At 56.8% G+C, this 13,522-nt stretch overlaps 4 protein-coding genes across 4 annotated transcripts; 3 read left to right on the top strand and 1 right to left on the bottom strand.

Annotated features, from left to right (window-relative positions):
- Positions 1-501: 501 nt before the first annotated feature.
- LCB3 (Long-chain base-1-phosphate phosphatase) lies at positions 502-2,497 on the top strand (the record flags this gene model as incomplete). The annotated part of the gene is made up of 4 exons (XM_071059075.1): positions 502-562; positions 748-964; positions 1,037-2,352; positions 2,415-2,497. The coding sequence occupies 4 exons, from the start codon at positions 502-504 to the stop codon at positions 2,495-2,497; spliced, it is 1,677 nt and encodes a 558-aa protein (XP_070915176.1).
- Positions 2,498-4,013: 1,516 nt separating this feature from the next.
- Positions 4,014-8,703, top strand: MFIFM68171_03653 (uncharacterized protein; the record flags this gene model as incomplete). Its single annotated transcript, XM_071059074.1, has 5 exons — positions 4,014-4,355; positions 4,419-6,502; positions 6,551-7,371; positions 7,432-7,624; positions 7,677-8,703. The coding sequence occupies 5 exons, from the start codon at positions 4,014-4,016 to the stop codon at positions 8,701-8,703; spliced, it is 4,467 nt and encodes a 1,488-aa protein (XP_070915175.1).
- A 1,083-nt stretch (positions 8,704-9,786) lies between these two features.
- MFIFM68171_03652 (uncharacterized protein) lies at positions 9,787-10,338 on the top strand (the record flags this gene model as incomplete). The annotated part of the gene is made up of 1 exon (XM_071059073.1): positions 9,787-10,338. One exon carries the CDS (start codon positions 9,787-9,789, stop codon positions 10,336-10,338), a length of 552 nt encoding a protein of 183 aa, XP_070915174.1.
- Positions 10,339-10,870: 532 nt separating this feature from the next.
- MFIFM68171_03651 (uncharacterized protein) lies at positions 10,871-12,837 on the bottom strand (the record flags this gene model as incomplete). Its single annotated transcript, XM_071059072.1, has 6 exons — positions 10,871-11,203; positions 11,259-11,875; positions 11,952-12,057; positions 12,111-12,434; positions 12,510-12,575; positions 12,640-12,837. 6 exons carry the CDS (start codon positions 12,835-12,837, stop codon positions 10,871-10,873), a joined length of 1,644 nt encoding a protein of 547 aa, XP_070915173.1.
- Between the last annotated feature and the right edge of the window lie 685 nt (positions 12,838-13,522).

Genomic DNA, 13,522 nt, shown 5'->3' with positions numbered 1-13,522 from the left:
AAGGAGTCGAAAGCTTCGCTGGAGACTGAGGTTACGTCAGGGGCCGAACAAGGGTCTGGTCCCGCAACCGGGCAGTCAACCAACCGAAACTAGCATTTTTTGGGCGGTGAAAGATTGCCTGTTGCAACGCTGGTGGCCGCCCCTGACCACCAATAAGCCTTCTACGCGCTGCGGAAAATGCTGCTGCCAAAGCCTGCCAAGACTGCCATTCTGCAACTCTAGCCGTCCGTATGCGAGTGAACACAAGCATCGATGGTTTGACGAGCGGGCTAACCGGCTCCTCTTCCCCCCCCCCCCCCCCAACGATCGAGTTTCTACATACGTCAATGTCTCGCAGCTGCCAATCCATTGAAAACCGCTGTCATCTGCGTGCCTGCCGATACTGCTGACTCTAGGGCCGAATTGGCGAGGAACGCCTCAGCGCGGTCCTCCCCCATGAATCCCTCCGGCCATGGCTCTAGCTCCGGCTCAGGGCTTCCCAATTCCGCCTCTCCGTCGGTCATGGCCGAACAAAAGGGCTCAAAGGAGGTTGTCGACGCGGGATTGAAGAGTCTGCACCATTGTATGTGTTTCAGTTTTGGCTCGTGGGAGTATCGAGGGGTCCTTCTGACAACGCGTCTTATCGCCTCGCAAATCTCCCTCGAGCCTCGGCTGCCCCGCCTCGGACCAGCCGTCAGTCATACAACGACAAACCCCAAGCAAGAAAAGCCTCTTTGAAAAACATTGGAGCTGATAGCGGAGAAACAGACAGGCGGGCCCTCCCGAAATGGCGATATGACCTGCGACAGAGTCTCCTGCCCCTCGTGCGGTGGGAGACGCCATACCTGGCCGCCCTTCAGAGCGCGATGCGGACGCCGGCACTCGATAGCTACTTTGCGATCACGGCCAATCTTGGCACGCACACCTTCTTCATGATCGGCCTACCAATCCTCTTTTGGTGCGGCTTTTCGGGATTCGGCAGGGGGTATGGGCGACAGAATAAGACACCCTGTGCAAGCCAGGATGGGACAGGACTGACATAGTGGGATTTTGGCAGACTTGTCCACATCCTCGCCTCGGGCGTCTTCTTCACCGGCTTCATCAAGGACATGTGCTCCCTCCCGCGGCCGCTGTCCCCGCCGTTGCAGCGCATCACCATGTCCGGCTCGGCAGCGCTCGAGTACGGCTTCCCGTCAACCCACTCGGCCAACGCTGTCTCGGTCGCCGTCTACGGCATCCTGATGCTCCGCAGCGAGAGCAATATCTACTCCCCCACCACGACCGTTGCCCTCGAAGCCCTCGCCTGGTTTTACGCCGTCTCCATTGTCTTTGGCCGCCTCTACTGCGGCATGCACGGCTTCGTGGACGTCATCATCGGCTCCCTCATGGGCGCTGCCATCTCCTTGGTCGAGTTCTATTACGCTCCTGCCCTCGAAGCCTGGCTCCACTCCAGCAACTACCTCGCGCCGCTGATGGTCGCACTCGTCATCATCGTCCTCGTGCGCGTCCACCCGGAACCGGCTGACGACTGCCCCTGCTTCGACGACAGCGTCGCCTTCGCGGGCGTCATGATCGGCCTGGAATGCGGTATGTGGCGCTTCGCGCGGTATGCTGATATCTCGCCTATCTACAACGGCCCGGACGCATCCTTCAACCTGTCGGCCCTGGGCTGGCCCGTGGCCGTCGCGCGCGTCGTGTTTGGCGTCCTGATTGTGTTTGCTTGGCGCGAGGTCATGAAACCTACCCTCTTACGCTTCCTACCGCACCTATTCCGCGTCATCGAGACCAGGGGCCTGTCGCTCCCCCGCCGGTTCTTCGTCCCGGCCTCGGAGTACAAGGACGTCCCCCTGCACGTGAGGGACGACAATGTCCTGCCCAACGTGAGTGACTTACCGAAGCTGGTACGCAGCTTCCGCGGCCCTGGCCGCGGGAGGTCGGTGAGCATCGGCCCGCAGAGCGCGGCGGACGCGTACGAGACGCTGGCGTATCGCGAGCGGAGGAGAAGAGAGAGCCTGGGGAGCGAGGGCGGAGCGGGCGGTGTTAAGACTAAACCGAGTTTGAATGGGTTGAGGGAGACGGTGAAAGCTGTTGCGGACGGAGAGTATTCGCAGGCCTCGGGAGTGGGTGGTGTATTGCAGAGCGGGCGGCTGGCTGAGTTTGAGAAGATGATGGGAACGGGAGACGTAGTGGTTGCTGCGAGTCAGTCCGGCACGCCTTCGAGTCCGAGCCTGGCGGCAGTGGATAGTGTCGCCGAGCCGGAATTGTATTTGGGCCAGGAGGACGAGTTGGGGGAGAAGGAGGTATTTTCGAAGCTGGTTAAGCCGCGGGTCAGATACGATGTTGAGGTGGTAACCAAGCTGGTTGTTTATACAGGTGAGTTTCCGCCTTTTACCGAACGGGTCGGTGGGGCATTTGGCTGACACTGGGTTACACAGGCATTGCGTGGTTGGCGGTAGACGCCATTCTTGTTGCTTTTGAGGCTGTTGGCTTAGGCGCGGCGCATCTACGTACACGATAAACGGCGTTCACTGTCATGTTGATTTCGCTTCTTCTGGTTGCTTGGCTGCAGTATCGCAACCTTGCTACCTGACTAAATTTATAAATGAGCTATTATTGTGTGATGACTGTATTGGATGCCGATCCAGCCCGGGGTGAAGCAGTCGCTGAGATCGTCCAACAGGGGAGCGGACGAGTCGGGATCATATCAGATCCCCCACTTCGACCGGCAGCTGTACCCTGGTGGCTCAGGAACCGCTGGGGTTACTGTTCCTTGCGTGCGATCTTATCTAATCTGCCTCAGACCCGATTTGTTGAAGCCATCGTTAGCTCGCCCAGCGCCGAGGTGCGACCCTGGCTTTTGAGCTGCTGCAGTCTCAATTCAGAGTTACATGGGCACAATGTAGCGATATGCCGGCCTTTGCCACGCGATCGCAGAGTTGGAGCTTTCCCCACTTTGGGCTATGGGTCCTGCTTCTGATACTAAGAAACGAAGCTGAGAGGTTCGGGCAGGAACAGGAAGTATTTACTCAAGTTAGGCAAAGGTCGATATTCGCCCTGAAATATGTAGCTTCCATTCCTATCTCTTCCATAGGGAGAGGTTGAGGAGAGGGAGAAGGCCAAATCAGGGCTTGACTTGAAAGTATGGGTTGATCAGCTACGCCGTGCAGGGGCATGTCCTCCGATGGCTGCATTGCTGCTGCGTCCAAGGAAAGAAAGGCTGTGCTCGTTCTGCATGAACGCAACCACGCTCGGGACAACCAAGGAGGCAACTTCAATATGCAACGTCGGTATGACGTCCAGGGAAAGAAAATGGATAGCCGTGGTTCAGCCGACCGTCTCATCCAATCACGTGAAGTTCTCGGGCAATGTGGTCTGTGCTTGCATTACTAGATTAGGTTAGGCGCAGATGGTTGGATTTAGGTAAGAAGCGAGCGCCATGTGCAGCCGGTCCCCCTTCAACCCAGAACGCCCCCAACCTGGAAAATCTGATCGTCACTTTGGACCCGATAACTCGAGTCACACAGCCTGCGGCTCTCATTCTTGAAACCCAAAGGCGCTGTCAGGCTCGAACAACTAGTGTTTCTTGATAGCATCGAGGGTCGGGAACCGCCAGAGCGAAAGGAGAGTGCATTGCAAGAACCGCGGGCCTGCACTCCGTTTTGCAGCAGCGATCCCCTGTAGCTGCGCGCGCAAGGAACCTTTTCAGCGGAACCCTAGCGCCTTTCCCGTTTGGTGCTCGCCCGCATTTTGCCTTGCGCAGGACCTGCTAGGGGAGCCGATCAGCCCAGATTCCTCCCGAATCGACCCATCGGCAAGCAAGCCCATCATTCCCGTCTTCCCCAGCCCCCCCCGCTGCTGTCCGAAACGACGAATCTCCGACTTATCGGTCCTGGTTTTCACGGCATTTGCTGGCGCCTAGGCGAACGTCTCGATCGGTCTGTGATACCAGCGTTTTGCGCCTTGGCTCGCTTCATCATCGCATTTGCACCTTGTCGTCATCGCAAAAAAATCGGACGCATGTAGCGCCGGGGACCATGTCCATCGAAGCGATTGGCGCTCCGGCGCCTGTTGTGGCCATGGACGTCGACCTGCCCGCCAACGACAGCTCCAAGTCGATCGGCCTGCACTCACCACCAGACAGCAATAATGCCATGGACGTTGATGGGAGCGACTCCGAGCTGAGCGACCTGGACGAAGTCGCCGATAAACTCAATGGCGTCGTCCGCGACGAACTGAAAGATGACGCCAAAGAGGAACCCAAAGACCAACCACAGCCCACCGTCGATGACATTGGCGAAATTGAGCCCGACCACTGGTCGGGCACAGTGCCCGTGTTCAGGCCGACCATGAAGCAATTCCGGGATTTCAAGATTTTTGTATGTTTTGTCCCTTCCCTCAATGCAATCCCGACCCGCTCAGCTGACAAGGGGCCCGTCTAGATGGAGAAAGTCGACAAGTACGGCATGCAGTCCGGCATCATCAAGATCATACCTCCCAAGGAGTGGAAGGACTCGTTGCCGCCGCTGGATGACCTAGTCAAACAGATTCGGGTTCGCGAACCTATCAAACAGGACATCATGGGCTCCAACGGAACGTACCGACAAGTCAACATCCTCCATCAACGGTCCTATAACCTGCCGCAATGGAGACAACTATGTGACCAGAGCGAACACCAACCCCCTGCAAGACGAGGCGAGCGCCGTGCAAACGCCGACAGGAAACCCGCAACCAGGTCGCGCGCTGCTGCGCAGTCGGGTGCTAGCAACGAGACACCCGCCTCTGCGGTAAAAAAGCGGAAGGGCGGCAGAGTGACGCGGAGGTCGGCAAAGGCCGCAAAGGAAGAGGCGGAGGACGCCGAGGACCGCCCAATGACTCCGGTGTCCCCGGCGCCGGAAAGGGAGGAAATCATGGAGTCCGTGGAACAGGACCCCGGTGTCAAAGAAGAAGAGCAGTGCGATGACGATGATGAGGGCCCGGTGGTGCGGAGAATGGGCTTCTCGAGACAGTCCAAGCCAAAAACTCAGTCCATCTCGGCCCGTCGGAAATATAGCCGTCGCGAAGGCTCAGCGATGATCGACGAGGCCGCCTTCAAGGACTGGGACTACCGAATGGATGTGTCCGAGTTCACGCCCGAGCGTTGCGAGGAGCTCGAACGGATATACTGGAAGACACTGACGTACGCTCCGCCCCTGTACGGAGCCGACCTCTTGGGAACGTTGTTCGATGACTCTACCGAGATTTGGAACCTGAACAAGCTCCCCAACCTTCTCGATGTTCTTGGCACCAAAGTTCCCGGCGTCAACACGGCATATCTGTACCTCGGTATGTGGAAGGCAACGTTCGCGTGGCATCTCGAGGATGTCGATCTCTACAGCATCAACTATCTCCATTTCGGAGCGCCGAAGCAGTGGTACAGCATCTCCCAAAAGGATGCCAGACGTTTCGAGAACGCCATGAAAAACATCTGGCCAACGGACGCGAAAGCTTGCGATCAGTTCCTCAGACACAAGTCGTTTCTGATATCCCCAGCACACCTCAAGCAGCACTACAATATCACGGTCAACAAGTGTGTCTCGTACCCCGGCGAGTTTGTTGTCACCTATCCGTACGGCTACCATTCGGGGTATAACCTGGGATACAACTGCGCTGAGGCGGTCAATTTCGCCTTGGACAGCTGGCTCCCGATGGGCAAGGTTGCCAAGAAGTGCCAATGTGCGCAAGCCCAAGACAGCGTCTGGGTGGATGTCTACGAAATCGAGCGTAAGCTCCGTGGCGAGGAAACCGAGTATGAAGAGACGGAAGACGAGGAGGATGACGAAGATGAAGACCAAGACACGGGTCTTCTAAGCCCCCCTTCGAGTCACACAGTCAGGGTCAAAGCTCCCGGGAAGAAACGCAAGAGGGCGGCCGGCGAGAAGGAGCCCAAGGCCAAGAGGATCCGCCTGCGCTCCAAGCCGCATGCGGAGCTTCCCTGCTGCCTTTGCCCTAACGATATCCCCGGCGCTGAGATTATGCCCACAGATGATGATCGCAAGGCCCACCGCATGTGTGCTCTTTATCTGCCTGAGACCTACATTGAAACGGTCGACGACAAAGAGATCATTGCCAACGTGGCGGCCATCGACAAGGCCCGCTTGGAACTGAAGTGCCTACTCTGCCGCTCCAAGAAGGGCGCCTGCTTCCAGTGCTCGCAGAAGAAATGTCCGAGAGCCTACCACGCAACATGTGCCGCAGCGGCTGGAGTATTTGTCGAGGAAGCCGAGGTGCCCGTCTTCGGGGAGGACGGGACAGAGTACAAGGAGCAGGCATTCGAGTTCAGTTGTCGGTTCCATCGGACAAAACGAGACAGGAAGAGCGAGGGAGATGCCCTCGAGGACGATCCCCAAGTCCGTGCTGCTGCTGCTGCTCTCAAGAAGAACGACATATGTCAGCTGCAGTACTATCGGGGGGATATCTTCGCTGGTGTTGTGGTGGAGAACCGCATCGAAGAGGAGACGCTGCTCCTCGACATCATTCCGAATGGGTATGTCGGTAAAAGCGGCCCACGCGGAGCCGGACTAACAATCAGCAGTGATCGGGTCGAAGTTGAGTGGAAGTGGCTCCTTGTTCCCGATCCAGCAGACTTCCGCCTCCCTAAGGCATCCGCGAATGCGATCCCGATGCCGACGTGCAGGAAGGCGAAACAGGAGATCAATGCCAAGCGAGCCGTGGACGAGGCACCTAGGAAAGACGACGAATTCGGTCCCGGATTTGTTTGGGCCGAGTTTCACGCGGGTGACGTTGTCAAGAATGGTGAGCAAGTCAAGATCGACTTCTCCAAGGAGAACCAGATCTGGCACTACCTTGGCAAGACATCCACGGAGGCCAAGGCACAATACACCGAGGACCCATCGACACCGCGACATAACCCCAAGGGTAATTTCCTGGACACCATACCGAAGCCGGTCTCGGCGGCTCGGGCTGGCGTGCTCCCTCAGTCGAGACAAGCATATCCTGCCGCGCATCCGGCCCATACATCATTCCCGGAGATGGTGCCAGGGGCGTATTCTGGACAGCTGCCGGGAGCAGCGGCCCCCAAGCAGGAGAAGCCCTACGTTTACAAGCCACGGAAACCGGTTGCGCCAACGACTGGTCCCCAGTTCACGTCGCACACATTTGCTGTCAGGGCGCCCTCATCACCTGCGGTCTATCAACAGTTACAACATCACCAGCTGCCGCAACAGTCGCCGCCACAACAGCCGACATTCCAGCATCACACGTTTCCGCAGCAAGCCGTGCATCAACCCCAGCAGCCTCCGATCCAGTTCAAGCAGTACCAACCAGCTGGCAAGGATGTTCAACCTAAAGGCTCATCGGCACAATACTCGCCGGATCGTTTCGCGCCCGTCGGAGGTAGTAATGGATTCCCGAAGCTTCCTGGCTTGACCTGGCCCCCTGCTCACATGAAATCAGGGCAATCTGTTCAACCTCAATCAAGAGCCTGGTCTGTATCCACGGGCGCGGTTGCACTCGGGGCTTATCCAACACCGATGACCTCGTCAGCACTGAAACCGCCGAGTGTTCGCCCGGAATCTGGAGCAGCAGCCAGCCAGCCGCATATTAGCGCTTACCAAAAGTACAGCTTCTTCCACGTAAACCACAACAGGTAACGTTCCCGGCACGTTGTCATGCGTCACGAGATACTGACACCAGAGCAGAGACTCTTCGAGATACCGAACCCCATACGGTGCGTGGGGCGGCTTCACGAACGGATACGAAGGCAACCTCCGAGAGTTCTTGATGAAGGCGCAGAAAGCGCTCTCGGGGGGTAGCAGCAAAGGTTCAGCCAAACAGATACCGCTGTTGCAGCCTTTGCAACCGCGGGTGGGCCCGTCTCATGGGCCAGGCAACCCGCCTCAGCCCGGACACAACTCTTCATATACTCAGCTTCTCCCTCGTCCCACAGCGCAAAGTTCCCAGCCCCCGTACCTCCCTAACTCATATCAAGCCGCGCCATATCAAAACCAGGAATATCCCGTCCGAAATAGCCCCGGTTCGCCGTACGAGATCAGATCACCCGCATCAGCGCCCCTACACCCGGCCATCCGACCGCAGTATGGGGCCCCTTGGTCTCAGCATGCGAGCCCGTCCAACCAGCACGGCTGGCCAGCAACCCCACAAACATCAGCATCGACTCCACCACAGCCAGCAGCGCAGGCCCCCGCCCCGGCGAAACCTGCGTTCACCAAGCAGAGCCATAGCCCAATCCCACTGCCGCCATACGTGAGGCAGATGGCAACGGCGTCGCCAAGCAACTCGAAGCCGTCTCCGCTGAGTCGGCCGCCCGAACAGGCAACCTCGCACTTAGCACCCCAGAATCCATTCAAAGCAACCTCAACACAGGCTCAGTCACCAGGACAAGCCCCAAGCACAGCGGGATATCCGGGAACCCCACAACAGGGTCAATGGACGGAGCCAGGTGGTGGGGCTGTTGGGTCGCCAGCGCCAGCATATGCCCCTCCTGGACCGCCGGCAGCGGCGCAGGCGAGCCCCATGCAGCAGCAGTCATCACATTATCAGATTTCACCCAGCCAGACGCAGCCGGCATACAGTGGAACCGGAAGCGTGCCTGTGACACGCGAGACGCAGAGTAATGATAATCCGGAACGGGCGATGGTGGAGAAAATGATGTTGAACCTTAGACGAGCGAGCGCGCACTTTGAAGCGGCGGACACTCATCAGTAGTAATGACGCGATGGATTGTATATACGGGATACCCCGGGATGAATCTGGTTTTGTTTTCTGTTCTTTTTTTTTTTTTTTTTTTTTTCCTTTTATCTCGAAATCCTCGGATGGGTGGAGGGATATGGAGTTCTTTTCGGAAGGCGTTAGTTTATTCTTTCTCTCTTTCTTCCTTTCTTTCTTTCTTTCTTCTCTTTTTTTTTTTTTTTTTTTTTTTTTTTTCTTGGGGAAGAGGCAGGCGATGAACGGATGCCTCTTTTTTTCCCTTTCGGCGTTTGTGCTATTGTGTATCAGTACACTGCTGCTTTTATATGAACAGCGTCGCGGTGCGTCAGTTTTTGGAGTTGGTGCAGTGGTATCGGTTCCCGAGGTAAGGAATGGGTGTAGGCCAGGGCACGACGAGTTCTAATGGAGGTGTATTGGCACGTTTGGCAATACCAGTGGGCCAAGAAGCTTGTGGCCTCGGACAAGGTCGGATGACCGATAGCACAACAGCTCTCCAATAGTTTTTAAAATCGCATGAGCAGGCCACCCTAGGCTTCAAAGCTGTGTCTACCAAGGATCTCCTCGAAATGAAATCACGTGGAAGGCGGTAAGATCCAAGGCTGTGTCTCATGCATATAGGGGCGATCGATTGAAGTGGAGGGTGGGAAGCGGATGCGGCTGGCTTTCGGGGGCCAACAAACCGCCTAGGGGAGCCAGCTGGTGACGTCAGGCTACGCCATGTTTGGGCCACTGGTTTTTGTTCTGGTGGTTGCGCAATTCCTGATTTTGGCGGGCGGACGGGGAACAGGGACCCAGTGATATAATGATCTGGCGTCATTCTGGGGGCTTTTATATTGTGCAAGAAGACTCCATCTTGCAGTCGCAGCGGACGGTTGTACGGTCAAAGTTGCATCCATCAACAAAACACTTCTCGCGTCTTCCAGAGCAAAGAGCCCTGCACCTGTTAGCGATTTGCCTGACGCCCCACATAAACCCTTAACACTTATTCCCAATCCAACCTCCTTCAGACAAACAAACCGACCCGAGGAAGTAAAAGAAAAGAACATCGGGAAAAAGAAGAAAAAAAAAAACTCCATCAAAATGCCTACCGTTCTCGGCCTGACCAACGAAAAGTCCAAAAATGCCCCCTTCGTGTCGTCGTCCAACACGATGGGCTCCAACGCGCGGCTCGACACCATCTCGAAGCGGAACCACGCGGCGGCGCGCGAGATGGAGATGATCCTGTGGCGCGCGCTGATCGACGAGCCCGACACGGCGCGCGACTACATCGCGCACGACTGCATCATGGTCAACCCGCTGCTGGCGCCGCAGGGCTCGACGGCGCCCCTGTCCAAGGACACGCGCCCCTCGGTCCAGGACGTGCTCGCCGCCGGCGCCGGCCGCCGCTACTCGGGCTTCCGCTTCCACGGCGACCCCCTCGTCGTCGAGGTCGACCTCATGGCCGTCGCCCTGGTCTACAAGATGAGCGTCTACCGCCACGGCCGCAAGGGCGTCCGGGAGATCGTGGCGACATGTGCGAGTACCTGGCGGCAGACCGCCGGCGCGGATTGGTTGCTGGTCGCGCAGAACGTCGGGGAGGTGGTTGGTGAAGGGGGCCTGTTGGAGGATCAGGGGGATGATGATGGGTATTGATTCTTTGATGGGACGGAGGGACGGGGAATGAGAGAAAGAGAGGGAGGGACGGATGGACAGATGGATAGATGGATGGGTGGATGGACGGATGGATGGATACTAGGAGAGGGCTCGGTAAACTGGGTTTGTGATGTTACTACTTATTAGGTCGGTTGGGTTGGAGTATGAGGTGCTGACCACTACTGCTACTATTATTACGGCCTTCTATACTGGTCTGCTACGGAGGATTGAATACCAAATGAGACGTTTTCCTATTCAAGGTGCTGCCACAACAAACTCGAATGATCGCTGCGGCTCGGTGTAGTCCACGACAGTTGCATACACCTGCTAATCGGGTGCAGTGATGCTCGTGGAATGTGTGGCATGGATCACGGGAGATGTCTTACCAACGAAGCGCATAATAGAACATGAGTACATGTATTGTAATTACGTCCATACATCGTAGGTGCATGATTTGCTTATTACGCATTGTTCATGCAATAGTTTTTTAATGGTTCTTTAATTCATCATATCCCAAAACTCCCAAGACAGATCACACTTTTTCCGATGACGATGCTTTTGAAACACGGCCGGCCGACGCGAATCTGCTCGCACCCCTCAGCCTGCTGCCGAAGAACCAGATAACCCAAGGTGCCGGGATGCCGATGACGATGGCGGCAAGGCCCAGCACGCTGCCGCCCCAGCCGTAGCCCAGAGTGCCGAAAAGAGCCGGGACAAACAGCGGAAAGACGAATCCAAGCACGGATCGGAGGAAGGCGCACGCTGCCGATGCCGACGCCGAGTGAAGGTTATACGCGTCGGCGATGTACGCTGACGTACATTGGTACGTAACCATGGAGCTTCCGGCAAATATGGCGGCGCCAAGCTGTCGTGCTCATATTAGTTTGGGGGTTGGAGATTGGAATCGCAGCTCGACTCACGTTGGGTACCAGGAAGTGGACCTTGGCCTCGGCTGCCCACGCATAGAGAAAGATGCCACATGGGGTGGCAATCGACGCCGGCACCATCAACGGCACGCGGAACTCTGGAAAGCCAGGCTCGTCGTCGGCCAGACCATTGCGTCGCTTCAGCCGGGCATACACACTGTCCGTCGCAGGGGCGCAGACGTAGACGCCGATGAGCGAGCCGACGGCGAGCGAGATATAGTTGAGCGTGGCATCGCCCTTGGGCATCCCGTACCGCACTTCCCACAGGGCCGGGAAGCTGGAGATGAGCAGGTACAGAGTGCCAAAATTGAAGGCCTGATAGAGAGCAAAGAGCTGGATGATGGGCTGTGTGCTGAGCATGACCCATGGCCGCGGGAGGGTGACGCGGAGGAGGCCCAGTAGCGTCCTGTCGGCATCTGACTGTTCCCACTTGGTGCGGAGCTTGGGGTTGCCGGTGTGAGCACGGAGAGCGCGGGCTTTGAGCTGAAGGAGTCGCGGGGCATAGGTCTCATGGAGGAAGAAGAAGGCGACCACCTGAACGGCGCCGTTGACAATGACGATGGTCCAGAAACACCAGCGCCATGTCGTGCTCTGGGATATGTAGCCACCGACTGATTGGCGTGTGCGGTCAGTAAATAATATCACTAGTGGAACGATTTCCGCAGCGGAACGACATAAATAACACACCAATAGGCCCGATGGCCGGTCCCAACACGGGGGCTAGCTGGTAGACAGCGATGCCTCGGCCGCGCTCCTCTGGTCTCCAGCAGTCGTTGAGAACCCCACTGCCCATCTGCGCCACAGTCAACATCTGACAATCCTCTGGCCTTGAACTGCCCGACTTACCCCAACACTTGCGCTCCCGCCTAGGCCTGCGAGAAAACGAAAGGCCGTGATCTGTGACTGTGACGTGGCAAAGCCGCACAAGGTTGTAAAGAGCATAAAGAGAGTGTTGCCGAGCCGAATAACTGGCATCCGACCCCAGACTTCGGAGCAAGGGGATAGCACGAAGGGACCAATGGCGTAGGCAATGAGGAAGATGGAGAGGACGAGCTGAAGCTCGATGTCGTTTGTAATATGTAGTTCGTCCCCGATCGTGCTCAGGGCTGGGGCCGTTATAGATGAGCATAGCGGAGACAGAAAGGCAAAAGTCGAGATAATAAGTGATGTCTGCGGTGGCCGTCACTCCATGTTTAGCGATATGGGACGACGCCGTACTGGGAGGGCGGTGTGCTTGAGACTTACCGCCCACTTCCGTCCAGTGCTCCAGTTCTTGGGGTTCTCTGGGTCGTCCGGCCCATCCCATGTCACCTTTTGTTTCTTCAGTTCCCATGTGGATACTACGTTTCGGAATATCATCATTGTAGTAGCTTACGGTGAATGTATCGTCCGTTGTTGTCTCGCCCTCTGCCAGGGTTACCTCCGATGGGTTGAAGTCCGGCTCGGTAGGCGTCTGGATGGGGGACGGCATAAAAAGACTCTGAGTGCTCTTATTGTCGCGTTTGTCATGTTCCGTCAGGTTCTGCGTTGAATCATTGGTTACCGGTAAGCCGAGAACATGGAGTGTCGCCATAGCGAGACAATTGAAAACCAAGAGAGGTTGTGAAACGACGGCCGAGAAAAACAAGCCAACCAAACGCAAAGATCAAATCATCCGTCTATGGCATCCCGCAGTCTATTACCAAGGCAACCCAAAGGGAAACATGAATGATGAGACGAAAACGTCACGGCAAACGAGCCTGGGAGTTGGCGGACCAACGGGAAACTGGAAAGGCAATGGAACAGATGGGCATAGACACGGTAGTCTGCTCATAGTTTTTGTACGCTTTCGATGTTGACAAGGCAGGGAAGAATCATACTGCGCAACGACCTGCCGCCCGGGAGGCCCGTCCCGGCTGAACCAGTCAGAGGACATCGACGTGGGACAGGAATCCACTCGACATTGCATCTATTGGGACACAGTTATTTCTATGATTCTGTCAGGACCGTCTACGGCAAGGTTCGTCCCCACATGGTCCTGCCCAACGGGGAGCTGAAAAAGATCCAAACAGATCCAGGCCCTACGTGGTGGATCGATAGTGGACGGGGTCGGGCATGGGCTTCTATGTGGTCCGGAACTGGCTGAAGCATGGCTTTTCGCTTTCGCGTAGCCAATTGCGGAACCTGGCACGCGATCTCCTGACCGTTTTGGCTTGGCCAGCTCTCCACTGCACCGCCGGGTCGGGTCGCTGACGCGGACCCCTGACTTCATATCAGCC

The sequence above is a fragment of the Madurella fahalii genome (genome assembly GCF_045866475.1).
Source record: "Madurella fahalii IFM 68171 DNA, scaffold_2, whole genome shotgun sequence".
NCBI lineage: Eukaryota > Fungi > Ascomycota > Sordariomycetes > Sordariales > Madurella > Madurella fahalii.
This window is presented reverse-complemented; position numbering and strand designations above follow the sequence as displayed.